General features: G+C 32.4%; 1 protein-coding gene across 1 annotated transcript; it reads right to left on the reverse strand.

Moving 5' to 3' along the window:
* Positions 1-892: 892 nt before the first annotated feature.
* Positions 893-18904, reverse strand: LOC128236218 (uncharacterized). Its single transcript, XM_052951100.1, has 6 exons — positions 18887-18904; positions 12170-12239; positions 9980-10276; positions 8514-8662; positions 4062-4296; positions 893-2749 (listed from the first exon to the last, which is right to left on the reverse strand). The coding sequence occupies exons 2-6, from the start codon at positions 12231-12233 to the stop codon at positions 2709-2711; spliced, it is 786 nt and encodes a 261-aa protein (XP_052807060.1). The 5' UTR covers positions 12234-12239; positions 18887-18904; the 3' UTR covers positions 893-2708.
* Between the last annotated feature and the right edge of the window lie 1637 nt (positions 18905-20541).

A 20541-nucleotide genomic window follows, 5' to 3' on the forward strand; every position in this document is an offset into this window, starting at 1 on the left:
AACCGCAACTACATACATTCATATTTGATATTAGTGCAAAAGGAATGTCTACATGCATTCTCATGTCTTTTGATAAACAGCTTATTACATACCAAACGAGTACCAAAATGTTAACCTCTATAATTCGATGATAAGGTATTCAAACATTGTATTTCAAAATAAAACCTTTAAGTTGCAGTAAACCTGCCAAAATAAACCTTGATTGAATAAGCTTTTTTCATAGCTTCTTCTTATCGAGGGAAACCCCCGCTAACAATCCTACAAGCACAAGCAATTGGATTTCAATAGTCCACAATGAATGCGTAGTCTACTACAGATGGTAAGCATATCAAACTTCTTTTTGAATGATATAAACAGGGAAACTTGACCAAATATACAATTTTTGTAACTTTAATATCTTTAAATGCATGCAGTGCATAAATAAATGTAACATAATTATTCAGAAAACAAAAGGGCATTCCATTTTAACCCATGCATAACAGCATGGAAACATTTGTTTCGTATAAAATATGCTCGTACAGATATGACTTCATTTAAGTCAGATAAGGGTGTTATACATCTGTCAAGTTCACGTCGAGGGCATAACGAAAGACTGACTTAACTCATTTTATTTGTTTATGATATACGTCTAGCGCAATGAACTCTAAGTATGTCACACTGTATACTGGTTATCAATATGAGTTATCAATTTAAATTGTGTCTTGATGTTGGTTTAAAACATCCAAACCATAATAATTATGATCCCTATCACTGGTTACCACGAGCGGATCCGGGGTGGGGGGGCGGCGCACCCGACGTCAAAGTTTACTTCATTTCAAAAAAGGAGAAACATGTAATAAAATGCGCCCAAAATGCACCATTTCGGTCTAGAAATTGTTCAAATTTTCTTGAGGGAGTAACCCCAACCCCCCTGCAAACACTTTAAACCAAGTAATTTCGGTTTTTGAGGGAGGGGCGCTTTTCAAAAGGTTACGCCCCTAATTGGCGCCCCATGTAACGTGTATTCCTGGATCCAACCCTGGTTACAGCACAGCATTTGAAATGTCATACACTCATTAGGGCCAATATTTACTACAGGGCAAATGATTTTAAGTGTTATGTTAAAGGTTAAATATTTCATATGATGACCACACTTAAGCTACCTTTTCTATTCATAGGGGAGTTTGGTTTTTTTTGTCCATGTTATCAAGACATTGTGTAAATATTTATGGCTCTTAGATAAAATTGGCTGTGAGCAGCTGATTATGTATCAGTTACCATTCAATATTTCCCATTAACATTATTTATTTGCCGTATCATTTTGTATCACATATTAATAGTACGCAGATATAAGGTACATACATTTTCATCCTACATGCAGACGTTTTCTTACTAAGTAATAGTTTAGGAAAACATTATGTAAATACCTTTCAAACGCTTTGTTAACATATTAAGATAAAATGGTTTAACGCATTTGTAAGGAACAGTCCGTCCTAAATATTTACAATTACTACCATTTTGAAAATACAAACACTTTGATATAATAAATAAACATATTATTTTTATTAAGATAAAAAATGAGATTATCTGAAGAATTTGTGCATATATTAAAATGATTTCTGAAAAGCTTTTATTGAATTTAAAGTTTATCATTTTTGCTCTCCACAACTGTTTACAAAATTTTATCTTTATCAATGATAAACAATATACTTCACACATATCGTAAACCAATTTAGGCACAACAAATAAAGACAAAACTATAAGGGCTGTTATAAATTGTGCTTAGCTGTCTTAATAATGACAATAAGAAAAGCAATTTCTCGTTCATGAAAAATCTGTATCTTCCTTAAATCCTTTTAACAACACACTTACAATAATGTATGAAGAGACAGCTTGTTAATCAACATACCTTTTATGCATATGCTGGAATTCCTGGTTAGATGCAAGTAAAGCAATTTCTATTTTGGATAATCATTAACAATACTACTTTTTATTTATTATCTACATCACATTTTTAGCTTCTTTCAAAGTAATGTAAATTATGGACAATAATTCATGAATGACTTATCATAATCTGTTCATGATTGTACCATCCTCGTTATACAAATTAATTAAGCAAAAGTAATCATAATTTAAATTAAAACTTAGTAATACGTTCAAGTATAGTACAAAAATAAGCATACACAACCTTAAGATCTTATTGACGGAAACATGAACATTTCAGACGGACTAATGCTCAACAAGAGCTCAGCATAGCGAACATCGACGCTGGTCTATTCTTTTTCAATCGGAGAAGGGGCATAGATGGACAAAGCTGACTGTATTTTATGGAGTTAAACATATTAACAAAACTATTTGAATCCGTTGACCCTTCTGTGTCAAAATAAAAAAAACAACCGACACATCGACCGACCAACCATCCGACGGACAGACAAGATCACTCCCATATACCCGCAAACTTAGAGGTTTGGGCATGTAGTAAAATAAAGTAGTTACATAGAGTTACTATAATAAATAATCTGCTCTGTATATAAACTATTCTTGCTGTACAGCAACATAATTTAAAATACACGCTTTCTATAAGAAAACACGAATGTCTGTATAAGAAATAAAAACAAATATACACATGTAATTCTGTGCCTAAGCGATATAAAAAATATGCTCATGCACAGTCAATACAACAAATATGCATTTACACAATGCCAATTGTTTATGCAGAGAACCCTCTTCTATGTCCTTGCTGTCCACCAATTGGGGTCGTAGTCTTTGGCTAGAAAGATATAATCAGTCTTCAAAACCGCAGATCCAAAACTACAAAACAAAATTAAGAACACCATTTGCACAACAATGGTGTTTTATACGCCGCTACCCGTTGGTCGCCCCTCGCGCAAAATTATAGCTAATGACGTAGCTGTAAAATTCTATTATTAAATAAATTCTATAAGTGTAGACATTTTTTAACATTAACAAATGAACTTCTATTAATGCAATTATGTTCCAAAACATAATGAAAACACTTTTAAATTAAACACAGCATGGATACATGATCAAATTACTACGCCACCATTTATTGAATGACCATTTCAAATGTCGCTCATGTTAGCAATATATTCTGTTTGGCTACTGAGCTTGTTTCTGTAGTTTTTCATATAAATATTAAAGGCAAAATGATCAAACCTTACAGACAATCAATACAATACATACATTCCATGCCACAAAGACAGATGCTACAAATTTTACAACATGAAGTTTATCAATAAAAACCAGCATTTCCGCTTTAAGAAGGAAGACAAGGATATGTTTTTGTAAAAACTTAATATATTCAGAAGTTTTATGTTTGGGACTGTCATGATTATCATAATGCCATTATCTTCATGACAGTAAACAATCACTGCTGGCATTTTTATTAGAGGCAAGTAAAAACAAAATATTAAAAAATGACCAATGAAGAGTGGCCTAGACCTTTGCCTATAGACATGAGCTTTTCTATGCCCAATTCTTTTTTATCTTTTAATGATATTAAGTTTTGATTAATGATAAACCAAGGTTGAGATCCCGGGGCTCCACCGTTTATCAGTTATTGATCGGAAACTGTTGTCATGTCAAGTAACCAAGACCATGACCTTTCATCCACTTAAATGAAAACCAGTAGGGTTCATCTACTGGTCATTTCAAACATGCCTACCAAGTTAAAGTTCCCTGGGCCCTAGTGCTCGTCAGTAATTAATCGGAAACGGATTTCAAGGTCAACACGACATCGACCGTTGACAAACTTGCCTCCCAGTACCCAGTGTTCATCTGCTGGTTATGCAAAAGTTGGCTACCAAGTTTGAGATCCCTTGGCATAAGCATTTGCAAGTATTTGATCGAAAAACGCAGGCGGGGGGGCGGTGGTGGAGAGAAATGACGGATAGACGGTCAAATTGCTTTATGATTTCACACATTTTAACATAGTAAATTATATGTAAAATTTATAAAGGGCAAGCTATACTCCTCATATATAAAAAGACAAACACTTTGAACAGTTTTGAATTTAATTATTATTTGATCTCACGTTGAGAATGAATCTAATGACAACTTACCAGCGAGGTAATATGACTGGTCAAAAGTGTAGTATAAGTGATCAGTATAATCTGCATGAATTATCTCAACTTGCAGTTTGATTTCATCTCCATTTGAAGAAGGGGCTTTGTATGTCACCCCAACAGTCATTTTACCAGCCGACTTAGTACCGCAAGTGCTGCACCCAGTAGTATCTGTTTCACTGTAAGACTGGATGACTGCGTTACTAGCGTCTAGCAACTCGGCCTGGTTGGCCTAAAATATAAGAAAGACTGCAATAAGACATGCCATTATTATTAAAATAAATTACAATTCTCAGAGTCATCAATTTTAGAGTGCATCAATTACTTTTTATTTAATATTTAATTCGAAACCTTTTCTATTGGTCAAATGAATTGACACTAGATCTAGTTATATGCTCTTGCAAATAAGATATGCCAGACGACAACATGAACAAAAGTTCTTGTTTGTTTGACACAGTTTGTCCTCATAGAAATACTTTGTATGTCGAAAAAATCATTGAAATATTGTCAATATCTTGGCGACAGCGTGCAAAAACAATTATTGGCCAAAATTTAACAAACAAAAATATCTTAAAAAAGATACTCGGCCGTGGTAGACAAGTGTCCTAAGAGTTTGAATGATTGAGATATTGTTTTTGATTTATATGTTGTTTGGTATTTCCTGAGTCAGTGCAGTTTTTTGAAAGGAATATCAAAACCGTACAAAATATAACTGAGTTTGGCAAAGTTTAAGTAAACATGTGTTATATTTTACCGCTAAAAAGGTAACAAAACGCCTTGTGCTGTATTGTAAGATTTAGCGCAGGGCATCAATATATGACCAACAGGAACAGAGTTTTTGAGAACATTCGTTGAAACTATAACGAACGACAAAGAAGATAGTTAGCCGTTAGTTGTTAGTTTCCTTTTGCAAAAATTAATAATAAACACACTAATATTACACTCAAACCTCTTTTTACTACTTTCATTTCACTAGTAAGAATGTCCTTCTTTATCTTTATAGTCAGCAGTATCCCCCTATTTCTATATCGTCAGCTCATCGGTCAGCATTTTAGTACGACACAAAATAAAGTTAAGTAGGTCTCAACGCAAGGAAGGAAAACAAAGCAGTACTGTAATACACCAAAACCAATCAAGTCCGACAACAGTGTGTATACTATTTTTAGCTTATAAAGCGTTGTCTTTACCTTTAAAGCGACACTCTTATTCAAAATCAATACATACACACGTATAACAAACATACATTTTGAATGATAAACCTTTAACTACTTACTAAATAATACATTTATGGAAAATATTAATTACTGATATCAAGATTATAACCGTGTATTTTATAGCAGAAAGCGTTAAATGATTGATGAATGCTAAAATATTTACTGTTGTCTACAATACTTTTATAAGATAGAGATACCATGTTGTTTGCTCATTTCATCCAAATTCGGTAACCTTCATAAGAACCATTGTTTTCGACATTTATTCATCCATTTTGAACAATATTATTAGTTGTGGTAAATCTTATTTTGGAGTAAGAGTGCATCTTAAAAAGGTGATCTGTCTAACTTTTCTGAAAAAACGTTCGCGGGGTAGAAAATTCGTCAAGTTTTAAACAGATCTGAAGTGCTCGTTTCCGTTACGCCTTAAGATATTCGGCTACAATAATCAATGGGACTTTTGGTCTTAGTTTAAGATGACCTTAAGTCTTAATTGTACTAGGCTCATTACCGCGAATTTAACATATATTAACATATATTATAAGTGTAGCGATCACATTTGAGGTAGGGACGCGGGTGTTGCATGCAAAACATGTTAAGTAATTTATAAATCCCTCTCTGCATGGCAAAATTACATCCCGCACACGACTAACTATACCCTATGTGCATATATGCAGCATAAGTGTGACCTTTGACTTTGAGGTCGGGTCTTGGGTATTGAACGAGAGACATAGTCTATATTTACCAAACATATTTGCCAATTCATTTTTAATATCCCTCTGTACATGACAAAGTTACAGCCCAAGCACGACCAACTATTTTATATTTAAGCAGCGTTCTTAGGTGATAGACTGTAAATGTGACCTTGGCATTTGGAATGGGGACGTGGGTCTTGCACGCGACACATCGTTTTTGTGTACCAATAACATGTGCCGATGTGTTTAAGACCTCATAGTTCATGAAAACGTTACAGCTCGGACACAACTGTTCTCTATGTATACTGTTTTTTGAGCTGTGACATTTGATAACTGTTTTCGTATTATCACTTTGTTAATTTTTCCTAAACACAAACTTTTTTGTACTTATTTTGCTCAATAAAGTGAATTCTGTAACCATTGACTTCGTTTCGCTGTATTAGCCTCCCTTAATTTCAATACACAAAACAACATAACACATTCGGATCGTACGCGCATTTGACAACTGGCGGTAAATTAAAATCAAATTGAAACCGAAACATAAAAAAGGAATAATTAAATAGGAATGTATATAATAGATGGAATATTACGATAAAACGCTTTTCTGGTAACCTGCATCACGTCTCGTTCGATGAGTTAACATGCATCCGCCTCGACCTGCCGTCTCGACGGATACGTGTTCACACACTGAACTCGACGTGATAAAGGTCACCAGAAAAGCGTTCTGTCATAATATCCCCTATGTATCTATCTATTAACTTTGAAAAATGAAATCATTTTTTTAATACTTCGCGACAAAACAATACATGTAGTATTATAGTTCGCTAGAATTATTGATTTTGTGTAATAATTATATAGACTTTATATTTACACAAATAATCGTTTTAATTAGTATTAAAGTAACATTTACATCGAAAAAAAAAAGTTTTCTATTATCAATAGTTCGTAATATATGTTAGCCGGACACACATAAAAGTTGCTCTATTATACCAACTCTCCGAATGTTGCTTACTCAATATGCAATACCCTGAAATTTGGGTTTAGAAGACCTGTTCGATCAGTCTTAATCAATTCGATTTAGAGCACTAGCCCAGATTAATTTTCTTTTATGTAAATCACAAATCAGTATAGTTCACAAGCCTGACCAAATAGGTCTGGAATGCAATTTTGATCACTGCTGTCAAATCCCTCAAAAGCACGACCATGAACTTTTTAAGCCAGTTTTTTAAATTCAATTTTGTATCTATTTCAGTAATATATAGTTGAGTATTTCACTTAACAACTTTTTTATTCGAATGTCACTAGTGTAATGCAAGCATGTTTTTCAGATAAGGCTTACTCAATCAAATCACACTCGAATACATCGGACATAATTAATTTTATCGCAAATGATGATGTGATGATATTCAATTTATTTTATATAATCCAGCTTGGAACAAAAATATTTGTTTCAGCAAGACTATATCCGTTCTGTTTTGGCTTGCTTTGCTGGTAATTGTATGTGTTATATATTATCTTATATAAATAGGTGCATTGCTACTTGTTTGACCATACAAACTGGCTTGTGCATGCATATGCATACTGCGACATGTCATTCCGCTTTGTTCGTGGTTAACCTTTTACATTAAAACAATATTACAAATGAATCAACCATTTTCGTTTAAGTTGCGATACTCAAATATGTGAAGGTTACTGGTGCCTGGTTACCCAATAATATAGTTTGATATATTTTTTTTTAAAAATCCATGAGTAAAAATGGAATGACCATCAGCACATATATAAAAGAATGATATACTGAGACATTGCAAAACATGTAATAATAATGAAAAAAATCAGAACAAAAATTATGCGAAACACAAATTAAAAACCTTGAAGCATTGCAAAAAATATATTGCACCCCCTCAATATTGATAGAAATAGATGGACGTTTAGTGGTCGTTCACCTAAAATTGTTTCAATGTAAAAGTATACATGGTTGATAGTGCACGATTTTCTTCAAAAACATTATTTTGTCTTGCATATTATGGTATTTGAGATAATTAGATATGATTTCGTGAATAATCAGTTGTAGATTTCCATTTAAGTCTATAAAATGTCTGGTCGTCTGCATTGCCGATGTCAATTTTGTTTATGAATGTTCGCCAAAAGTACAACATCACAAAGGACAGATAATATACTACATGCAAACCGAAATTAGTGGCATGCCATGGGCTAGGGATTATGCTGTTTATCTTCGTTAAGAAAGAACATTTAAAATATGCGTTTTGTTGTATCGTGTTCACCATAGTCTCTTACATGTTGTTGTCGCGTGTTCCAAGTAAACAATGAAGACCCTAAATTGCTCTACTATCCACAAACCACTGCTTACACCCTACTGGATTCTCAGTTATTATTTTTAAATCCTACCTTAACCAACCTCACATTTTTTATTCCGTATGCTATGTATTAGATTGTAAAGGATACATCTTTAATTAAGGCCAAGGTCATATAAATCTATTCAAACTGAACGAAAATAATTCATACAATATATCTTAATGTTTTACCTTATTAACAAAAACCTTATACCAGTTGATTGTAATAGCGTCTGAATTTGAAGGAAATATGCAAGGTGTTGTAATACTGACATTCCCATCCGTGTTTGCAGTAGGTTCTTGTGGATTCAAAACAGCAGTTGAATTATCTACACTGAAGTCTGAAAACAAAACAGGAGGAAGGTAAAATTATCAATCTAGTATAGGGTTTTAGCTGGATTTAAAAAGGGTGCTGGAGAAAAAGGGCAAAATGCTAGTAAGAAAGAAAATTTCACATCTTATCAAGATGAGAAAAAATAATTTTTACCCTTTTAATCGACATTATTTCAAGTTTAATTCCAAAATCTATCATTTGTAATATTATAGTAAGTTTGTAATCAAAACGAACGATGACTTTGTTTATCATCACCATTTAAGTATTTGAAGGTAGAAAGGCACACATTCTGGTATCCACGAAGGCAGAAAGGTGTTGCTACAAAGGGTCAGGGTACAGCACCCTACTACAGCCTTGCTTAAACCCTTTATCTGAATAAAAGTAAACCAGTTTTAAAGAAAGGAAAAGACGATTAAAGCCATCACATGATGTGATAATGACTCTGAATTATAGCGTATGTGACGGAGGGAGAACTTCTGGGGCATGTTGAAAGTAAAGTGAGGCAACTATGCAAATATGGGCCATACAGTTAAAGTGTTGCTCTCAAATCATCAATATTTAAATTGAGACGGTATCCTATAAATTTCTTTTTACTATTTGTAATAATATGACTTCTTTGTATCGTTTCGTAGTATAATTTACAAATGTTTCTATGTGTTGATATATCAATCCAAGATATGTTTGTCAAACATAATGCTTTCTAAACGCCGCTTTCATAAATTTGTGGTTGATTGATAAAAGCAGTTTAAAAAAAATGCATTTATTATGCATGGTTACATAAATTTTCTTTGAAAGTGAAGACAAACCTTCAAATTTAGAGCTGCGATAAAAAGTGCATGAGTGTTGAGTGTGACCTTGACTCCCAAAACAGTAAGAGTCATCAACTTTTTAAGGGCAAATTATCACTGAAGTTTTATGGTCATAAGTCAAACCATTTTCGAGTCATTGTGCGTGAAATGGTTAAACCTTTTAGGAAATTGTTGACCTGTACCTTTGACGTTATGAACCAAACCGGAAAAAGGGGTCATCTGCTGGTCAAGAAAAAACTAGCAGTAAAGTTTCACGGTCCTAGTTAAAATTGTTGTAGTAATAGTGATTTTCACCTTGGTCCATCTGATCACAATAGCAATCCGAATGTACAACTAGTTCCAATTTCTAAAGTCATTTTTAACTCAAGCATCTGAACTGACTGACTGACATCAACCTATACAAAGATTATTTTTTTATAAAAACATTAACAACAATTATAATTAATATTTTGCAACTGAAAGCGGTACCAAAATCAGATTAATTGAAAGGGCATAAATATTCAAGTTTTAATTACCTGTTACTTCCATTGTAAATTCTGAGAGAAAGCCGGTGTTTCCCTCTTGGCATCCATATTTTATACAGTTTGTGAGACCAACAGAATTAATAGAGTATGAAAAGATTGCAGCTGGACTTGCAATGACTGATGAACACTCACTACAAGGAGGCAAACAGACGTTGGCGGTAATTCCAGAGCATATTCCAATATTATGGCCATCTACAATCCAAACCATATTATTACCGCTGTCACTTGTGCACTGAATAACAGAATATAGGCCAACCTTTGTAGAAGTGTGACTAATTTGTAGCGTGTCTGAAAATAACAGAAATGCATTTTAAAAACAGGAACAAAAGGCATGATGTTGCAACACTTGTAACATAATTCCGCAAATGCCGCCTGCATGAAGCTTGCATTGTTTTGGAATGGAGAGTTATTAACTAGAGCGATATTTGGAAAATCAAGGCCAATAACCCCAATGTATTGGCTGAAAGTTGTTGAGGAGGTCTAAGAGACCAATAACCTTAAGATAGACTGTAACTAGGGGTTTTGTGTTAGTAAAGCACCTAATAAGTTCATCAAAACTGGCCAATATATCAAATTCAAACGCATCAATTGACATATATCAAGTCTATTAGAGAACCAGATCATCAGCCCGGAGTAAACTAGCATGTCATGTAGTGTTTGTTAATGTGTTTGTGCAGGGACTTGGAGGGACCGGCACCTGCCTGGCTTTTTCTCAACCACCTGCTTATAAACTGATTTATTTTTAATGCCATGGTCCAGCAGGTGTAGACGAGACCTGAGAGCGAAGTGACGTGGTTCAGTGCAATATAAACCATGATTTTCTGAACTCTGTCCTCAAAAGACACAGCAACCAAAACAGTGTCCAAGGTTCAAGACCCATGAGGCTTCATTTGTAAGGCTATCACTGGCATCACTGTTGACTACCACCAGGATGTGGACGTACACCTTTAAATGGAGCAGTTCTGTGTCATCTATCATGGCTGTACGCAATTGGTCTATATCCTTTGTCAGAGGTTTTAAAAATCCAATTTTCTAGTACTAAGCGTTGAAAGAAGTCAACAACAAGTAAAACATGTAAAAAAGGAAGTTAGGTACTAAGTCTATTGTTGATGATGTTAAACATCGGTGATCAGGATCTTCAGCTACTGTAACCATAGTTCAAAATGGATGGTCTCTTTAAAAGCAAACTTATTCTAATACTAAAACAATATTAAATGCAGAGCTTTACTAATATTTAACTTTATTTTGTTATTGGGCCGGAATGTTAACATTGTAAAAACATATATATATACCAATTTAATGACAATGGACGTATTTATGTATTGGCAATGCAATGGAATGAGGTTGGTTTTGAGCATACACAATATTAACAAATATAATATATTTGCGAAACTTAAAGTTTACAAGAATAATGTATTTGTTAGCGAAACCTTGACATTTCGAACTTTGGCAGTTTCGTATGGATATTGATAAATATTCGATATATTAAGGATATTTCATACCAATCATACCAATACGTTTCGATATTTTATACCCATTTGAAAAAAAAAATACTAAGGGCAATCCCTAGTCACTTGTATACATCCGTTAATCATTTGTACTACTTGGTTTCAAATATATCGATTATTGCACATTCATTCGTCGTGTTGAATGTGTATTTGTTCGTTATTTTAATTGATCGATCTTTTGTGCAATGACTTTTCTCATTATTTTGTATATTAATTTTTTTCTCATTCTTTTAGATAACGGTTTTTGCTCAATATTTTGTATTCATATTTTCCCCTAACTTTTGTATTAGTTTTGTTTTCAAATTCAATTGTATAATGTCTTTTTCTCATTATTGTATACATAATTATATATCTTTAATAAATAGTTATTTTCAAGTTTCGGGTCAGTTATACTGTATTTGTATTAAAATTCACTCAATATAAGAATGTCGACCGAAGAGAAAGTCAGATTTTTGTGTTATCCTTGATATCGTCATTAGCGGAATTGTGAAAACTTAGAGCTTCACCTTATGTAAATAATGGAACATATCGTAAGCTCTGAAATTGTTATCTTTACCATGGAAACATTTCAATATGTCTCAATAGGCAACATGACAAAGTACAGTTTCATGTTACCACCGGTCTCTTCCAGTACTTTTGGTACTTTGATTATTATAACAACAAGTTTACTTACCAAAAAGATAAGCTGACATTTCCAAGACCACAAGACACAAACAATATATCGTCATTGCTTTCATGGTGATCTGAAATGGAAATACAATACCAGTATCACAAACAACATTGCTTAATATTTACATTCAAACTTCATTCCTTAACGATGGTTGTTGTTTATCAATTGCACTTTATTTCTGTATAAAGTGCAATGGCATTTCCCATCGATACCGCGTGCGTTTGTTCGATACTTCTGTCCTGTCATTGGGCGCAATAATACCAAGCGGCGGGGCATATTTACTACGGAACTATTTTTTTTAATGAAATCGTAGTAAAATTATTGGCAACATGCAAACCTGTAATCTGCAGTAAAGCGGTTAAAACAAAATAAGCAACGATAATTTGATTGATTTTAATGTAGATAATTTCATGATGGATGGAACAGTTGAAGAAACGTTTGTGTTTAAAAATGCTGTTAAATGTCACGAAAATGCAAAAACAGTTAGTTCAAAATAACCTCTATAACGGGTGCTTGTATGACGTCATGAGTGATGTCATTGAAATAGTTTTACATTAAGCTCGATTCGGGCCGCAACATAACTCGGCAGCTGCATTTTGTTTCGACGCCATTGTTTGCAGTGTTCATTCGTTTTGAAAGAGTGTTGTTTTTTTCGAAAATTGACTGAATTACTGGGATTATTTACACACAATACCTATTGGGTAATCAATTAATTACCTATTCAGTCCTACTTTAACCATTATTTGTTTTGATAACTAATTTAATCCTGAAAATTTTGTAAACATGTTCTTGATAAAATATACAACATCTTCAGCATCAGAGAAAAAAAATATTTGAAATTTCTTTGTTCATTGCATACGATGTAATTGAATCATGTCCATATAAGTCGTATGTTCTGAATAAAATCGACAGAAATAACTAAAGTTCGGAGGAGTTAGTCGTTTTAGACATAATTTAGTGCTTTTAATAGCCAAAACAACTGCAGAAAAAAAATATTTGTAACGCATCAGCTTTCCAGGAAAAGACAACTCAGCAGAAAATATGTAAGTTAAATGTGGTTTATTTCATGTTTTGGTATTTGTATGCAGCTACATTATATATTCTAAAATATTTTTTTGCGCAAAAGTTTGCATCGTTGACCAACTTTCGGTCAGAAACTAGGTCGCTCAGCCTTCATAATTGTTATGATGCGGGCCCTGAAAGCGCATATGTAAAACAAAAAACCGGGCATTAACGGCACGTAATTTTGCTGAATAATGCACGTTTTCTACCGATAAGGCCCGGGTTTTTGCGCTTTAATACACCACGATAACGGGCCGAAAACACACTTTGTATGCAATAATACACTGTATTTATAATATTCTTGACCTTGAATAGATAGAAAATAAACATATAAATAAGGAACTATTTTATCTGTGCATTCATTGTCGTATAAAATTAGGTTACGATAGCTGTTCTAATTTACCCACCGTTGAGAACAACGAGAGAAAGAAAAGAGAAGATGCTCTTGAATAATCAATTTATTTTAGCAGAAATGTAGATTTAAATGAATGTAAATATAAGTATTAAAATTCGACATGTTGCATTTTATTGGGGTATGGTATGCAATGGCGCAGTTCAAAATGTTGGTGGAGTCCTCTGGACTCCACCCATTTTTAACAGCCCCTATGCAATGGCGCAGTTCAAAATGATGGTGGAGTCCTCCGGACTCCACCCATTTTTAACAGCCCCATTGCATACCATACCCCAATAAAATGCAACATGTCGAACGAAATGCCAAAAAGGGCATAATATAATAGCTCTCCATTGCAATGAAATCCTGACAATATCCATTTTAATGCTTATAATGCTTATAAGTTTAAACGTTAAAGACATGTAATGATAATTAATAAATAGGCATCTATGTTGTATATTAGTCTTGTATAAAATGGATCGAACTACATCTTTGTAACTATTGAAGATTATCATACTTATAATTATACTTATAATAATATGGCTGAATCTATTCTCATTAAAATGAAAGAATGAGGAAAAATTAAATTCGTACTGAAGATTTAAGTGTTTAGTCAATCACAACACATTTCAAGACCTAAATGACATTACTAGTCAACCGGGGGATCTTCATGTGTTTTCGATTTGGGGGAAACATTATCCTATAAAGTCAAAATGCAGGAGTACTCCTTAAGGGCTTATAGTCTGATAAATCCAGGTTGTGTTTAATGGCCAGTTGTTTGAAATATAATCGAGTGAACGATTCCTAGCGTATTTAACATTATTACCCAATGCATAATATAAATGTAATTCACTATTTCCGACCGTTTTACAAATAGTAATCAACATTACAATGTTTTGAACTGTTGACCGGTAAACAACATGAACTGTTACCCGCGCGTGAGACTACGGCATAGGTACGTCATGGGTTTTGCCGAGATTCTAAAAATAAACTGCACACCGTTTAAACAAGTGAATTTACGGTATTGGTTTTGTATTTGAAATTGGTTTTGTATTTTAAATTGTTTTACGGAAAATACCAAATAATTTTCAAGCACTCAATCGTCTATATATATATGATCAAGAACATTACCAGACGTAAACAAATCAATATCAGACGTAAACAAACAAATGTCGCGATTTGAAGATGTTTCCGAGATTGATCTCAACAATTTGCTAGAAATAGAGACTCGTATTTGACATTTTTGTGTTTGAACAAAAATATATAATCAGGTAATAAAACAGTTTTTGTATGGGCATATGTGTAACAGTAAAAACTGTTGTTTCTCGGCCTATCAGCCTCGGGACAACAGTTCAGAACTCATCCCCGACACCGAGGGACAACAGTACATCTGTTAGAAATGTGAATTACAAAATATAGTCAGTGAAGATAAAATACACTAAATAATGGACAAAACAACTTTAGAATTGAATGAAAAGAGATCAAAACAATTGGTTAGTTTCTCTTTATTTTCTAAAACGGTTTTCGAATGATTTTATTTGCAAGACAAGTTTAACGTTCAATAAATTTATTAAAACTGATGTCATCGATGTTTAAATCCAAAAAAATATTGTAGAACGATGTCTTTCAAATCAAAAACAACGATGTAACATATGTCACGCCGAATATTGATACCTCAGCTTTTATTTTTTATGTCTTATGTTAGACAAGGAATATCTTTTAAAAAGATAAACATCGTAGGTTATGAGATGCTTGAGCTAAAATAAAATGAAACCAACCAACAATATAAGTTTACTGATTGTCGTAGAATCAAGAAATGTCGTTATTTATTATGTCAACGTCACATAGATTATACTGCCTTATAACATATTTGTGACGTCATCATTTGTTGTTTTTGCACTATATATTGGTTTTTGGACTGCGTTCCGTACTTTGTCTTTATGAGCTGTTCAACATTTGAAGATTGACTGTCCAATATTCTTATAATGGACAGTCATCGTTCAAATAATGGAGAAATAATAGTATGGTGTGTTAAACATACTGTAGAGTCACGAAGTGTGTATACACACTTGTTTTAAATGTACATTCTATCAAATTTTGTAAAACTGTGTACTTATTTAAATAAAAACAACCTTAAATCCTTTTTAGTTATGTTTAATCAGTTTTTATAAAAATGTAACTATTTTGTAAAATTTTTAGGTTGTGACAATAAATGCCCAATGAAGATGTGACTGAGGTTTGCGCAGCCGCTAGGGAAAAGGAAAATGTTTATTTGTTGTATGTCCATTAAAGGGATTAGACACCAGATGATCCAAGTAGCAAGAAAATTATCAAAAACGTACATACAATTGATATCTTTGTGTACAAGGCAGTGCATATAATAACTGATATATTACATCACTTTCAACACATGCATCTTTCGGAGTTTTTGCGTATTTTTTACATTCGAAAATATGCTTCGTTTGTCTTCCAAGTAAAAGCCAGTTCATTTAAAATGCATCGATATATGTAACTATACTAATCACATGACTTCCACATGCAAAATGAACACACTAAAAACTGAGAAACCACTATGCGTTATTTGTACATGGGTAAACTCAGCTGAGACAGCGACAAAATCATTATTTTATTCATTTAATACGATGTATTATCGGCCCCATTCTAGCTGGTTTTAAACAAATCGTTTAAAGCGAATAATGCACAATGGTAACACATTTTCACTTGTTATATATCTTTAGTTTTAAAGATGATTATTTAAACCCAAATAAGTATTTACAATTTTAAAATTCATATGTATATAAGCGCATTTTTTTATTTAAAAGAGAATATTTTTTTTTAGTTTGTTTGCCATTGGTAAGACAGAGTCCAATAAGTTGACTATATCGTAATAAAATTCATGATTTGTACTTTGTTGTTTAGATTCAGTGAATATTCAAAATATATATTACATCCCAGTTTATTTTCATTAAAAAATTATTACACTGATGGAATATTTCAAAATATCTGTTATATATAATTTATGCAGGTTAACAAAACACAAAAACATTAGATTTGCACAATACTCCAACGGGTTATTTTGGGGGGAAATACATCAAAGTTTAAATGGAATTATTTAGACTTTAAATATTGCCTGCCCAGTACTTTTTTAAGTTGATTTGTTAGAACATATCTCATTAATCATATCTCAGTCATAATCAGCTGTTTTTTGTGGTTTTTTTTTTGTCATTTGTTTTAACAAGTAAAGGGGAGCTATGATTAAGGCATTGTAGAGTCAGTTCAAATTACACAACATTTTTCGGTATCAGCATAATTTAAAATTCATGACCTAAGTGTTATAGTTTGTGCAGGTGCATACACTTTATGAATTAAAACATTTATTTCATGAATGAAATGAAAGAAATATGAAGAGTAAAGTTAAGGAAAGCTTTATTTTTAAAGGGAACGGAATGTGGTAAAAGGTTATTTGGGTGAAATACTATGAATATGAAATAACTCATTTCCAATTTTGGTACGAAACTTACAAATATCTGAATCATCTATTAAATATTTATTAACTGACATCTACTTTTATTGAAAGTATTGTAACATAATAATTTTGTTTTGAAAATACGCTCACTTTTTTAAATAAAGTCTCTCAATTTGGAATATAAACCAATGGAAACAATTTATTTGCTTTGTTTTAAGCACACGTTTTTTTACAAAATCCTTTTTGTAAAAAATCTAGGTGAACATAATAGGTACGATAATTTTCTAAAAATACTAATAAAATATGAATACTAAGGAATAAGTGTATCACAGATTAGTTTCTTCATTTCAACATTTGGTATGCCTTAACATTGTCGATTAAGCAGTGATTTTTCATCAAATCGATATATGACTTTATAAGGCTTTTACATTATATGTAATAAAAATAATATTAAGAGTATTAAACATAACTATAAAAACAGAACGCATATTATATACTTCATAGGCATATATCAACTTTTTCCCATGTCTTCAAATTGTTTAATATTGTCAAATAACGTAAAGTTCTGGTAACTGAACATTCACATATTCACACAATATAATCAGCTTATCCTTACACATCTCTCCTATTTGTTAAGTATATTTTAAGCCATTTAAGATAAAATAATTAATGTAACAGTTTAACTAATTGAACTAATTATTTTTCTAGCAAGAAATAGATTTAACTTCAAAACATCTACGTTGCATACTTGCACCAAAAATACAGGGAGGGAATTTCTCGATTAAAATTATATTTCTTAACATATCGAAATATCTAGTATTTTCTGAGCGAAGATTTAAGTAAATGAAGTCACAAAAAGTATATATTTGGTCAAGTAAGTCATTGAAATATGTTAGTTGTTTCGACATATAAGATAAACAAAGTCTATGGTCATTAATTCGTTCTTTCACTCACTGAAGTTTCATTAAATGTATAATAAATAATAAGAATGATTTATGTATAGTACGTTTAATGCATGTATGGTTATGTTTCAATAGTCTATAACTTTTAAATAGTTATTGCAACTTCAGAATTTCCCTTTTTCATCTTTATTTTACATGTGGACTTGTAAAGATATATTAGTTAAAATGGTTTTCACAGTTCTATATTCAATACTAAATACTGCACTAAATACGAAAAAGTTCCGTTGGAGTCATTAACGCCCCAAGCAAATGATACATCACATATACGTGATAATAAAATAATTGATTTTTTAACAAGCACTTGATATAAAAAAAAAATCATGCAAAAACGTGCATGTCTGAGATTTTCACCCATCCGATAACTAATCTTGTCCGAGATTTACACACTCAACTGTATATATTAACAATTATTCATCACAGTTTGATTTCGATTCAATTATGTTCTTGAATAACACCTTCACAATATACAATCATGGAAGAATAAAATGAAACATTGCTATATCATATAACTGCGTTCAGGTTCGCGTTGATAGTGGTTAATTTTGCCCGACATTCAAATTAACACATACTATGTACAATTAGCACTTTCTTCGACCTGTTTAATGAATGGCGATCACTTTCGCTAAACGTTCTGGCACATTGCTCTCACCGAAATTAGATTCAATACATTTAATGAGCTTGAAACATACAAACTTTAATTTAAACAGTATGATTTGAATAAAAACTTAAATTTAAACCATAACGATATGACTAGCAAATTAGTTGTATCCATTAGGGTCTAATGGTAACAAGCTATTCGAGTTAGTGCAACTAATAATTAACACGTTATTTATACATACTTGTAATACAGAAATGTAATAAATTCCTTTTCTCTAGATATCCTTACGTTAATTCCATTGGTTTACATGCAGCAGTCAGTAGTATCGTTCGATCGGTATGTTCACCACACTCCACAGTGACCGCCCCTGACGAGAATACATACAGCTGGTTATTACTATCAATACTGGTCAGGAGATTCAAATGTTAATCTTCATTTCAATGAAAATTCCTAAATCCAAATATGTACACTTTTTTATAAAAATCTTGGGCAACCATACCGTTCTGCTATGCATTTCACAGGGAAATATTTATCTCCTGGAACCCAAATTTTAATATTGGATAGTTATTTGCCTTTGTTATCTGTTTGTAATATAACTTATGATGACAAAAGCCTGGAAACATATATATTAAATATTTACATAAAAGAACATTAAAAGATTTCACTGAATATGTCACACGTTTGAAGCAAATATATCTACATAGTATCGTTAAGTGTTTAGGAGTGAATTCGACGTACAATTTTAATGTGACTCTTCATTTAAACATTTTTGTTTACATAATTCTTATCTCAAGTACGTAAAACAAGTAAATTTGCCTCAATCCCGGGTTCTAAAAAAACGCCGTAACGTCTGACTGATAACGTTCGGGATCGCTTATTGATAAACGCCGGGAGTGCTTAAAGTGTAGCAGCCGGAGAGCGGTTTGGAACACTCAACAGGTCTACGTCAGACAACAGTGACTTTTATACATAAAATTGTTCGCATGTATCTGTAGAATATGGAATTAGCTCTACTTTTTTAACCGAAAATGCTATAGTCTCCGAAAATCCCATTCGCGAAAATTCACGTTGGCATCCCTGGTTGCCGCTAGAAATTAAAATACCCATAAGTTTGCGTGCTATTTAATCATTTATGGTATACACAAACCCATATATTTCGTCAGAAAACGTAGCAGTATATGTTAAGATGTCTTACATATGAGTTCATGATACTGTTTAAATCTTGTAAGGAAAGTTGAAGGAAATTCGTTTATTTTTACAAATCAATTTCTACAGTTTTTTCTTTTTTAAACTAAGCAGATTTTTTTTTTCATTTTATGAACTACTTTATTGATTAAGCTTTAAATGTATGGGAACAATTTGTTTAAAAAGTGCGTTTGGTAAATTGGTATCCAATAAGTCAAGAGCTGAATATCAGTTAAAACTCAACAGTCTTGGAGTGGACATAAATGTAATCAAAAACGGTTTTATACGATATCCAAAAGACTAATGGAAAGAAAAGCAATGCCGATGAAGGATTAAGCTAGAAAAAATTAAAGAAAAAAATATAGTAATGATATCTTAAGATCATAACAGATGTTGCGCCTGACTATACTTTTGCAATTAGTTTGCTGTTCTATACTTTAATGCCATATTCTATCATCATACACTTAAGCGCAAATTTGACTTGAAAATTTTGTTCATTCTGAAGAAATAATATAGATTAATACACCTTCTTGAAGCACACGGGCTGAAAAACCTTTTTATAGGCCCTTGCAGATAGAAACGACCCAGAAAAGGTGTATTATCGCTATCATTGCAAGACTAATACACACTATAAGTTATTCTTGTGGTTCAAAAAACTGTTGAATGTCATGAAAATGCAAATACAAAAGTAGAAAATAATCTCTTCAACAA

This window comes from Mya arenaria, chromosome 5, assembly GCF_026914265.1.
Source record: "Mya arenaria isolate MELC-2E11 chromosome 5, ASM2691426v1".
NCBI classification, from domain to species: Eukaryota; Metazoa; Mollusca; class Bivalvia; order Myida; family Myidae; genus Mya; species Mya arenaria.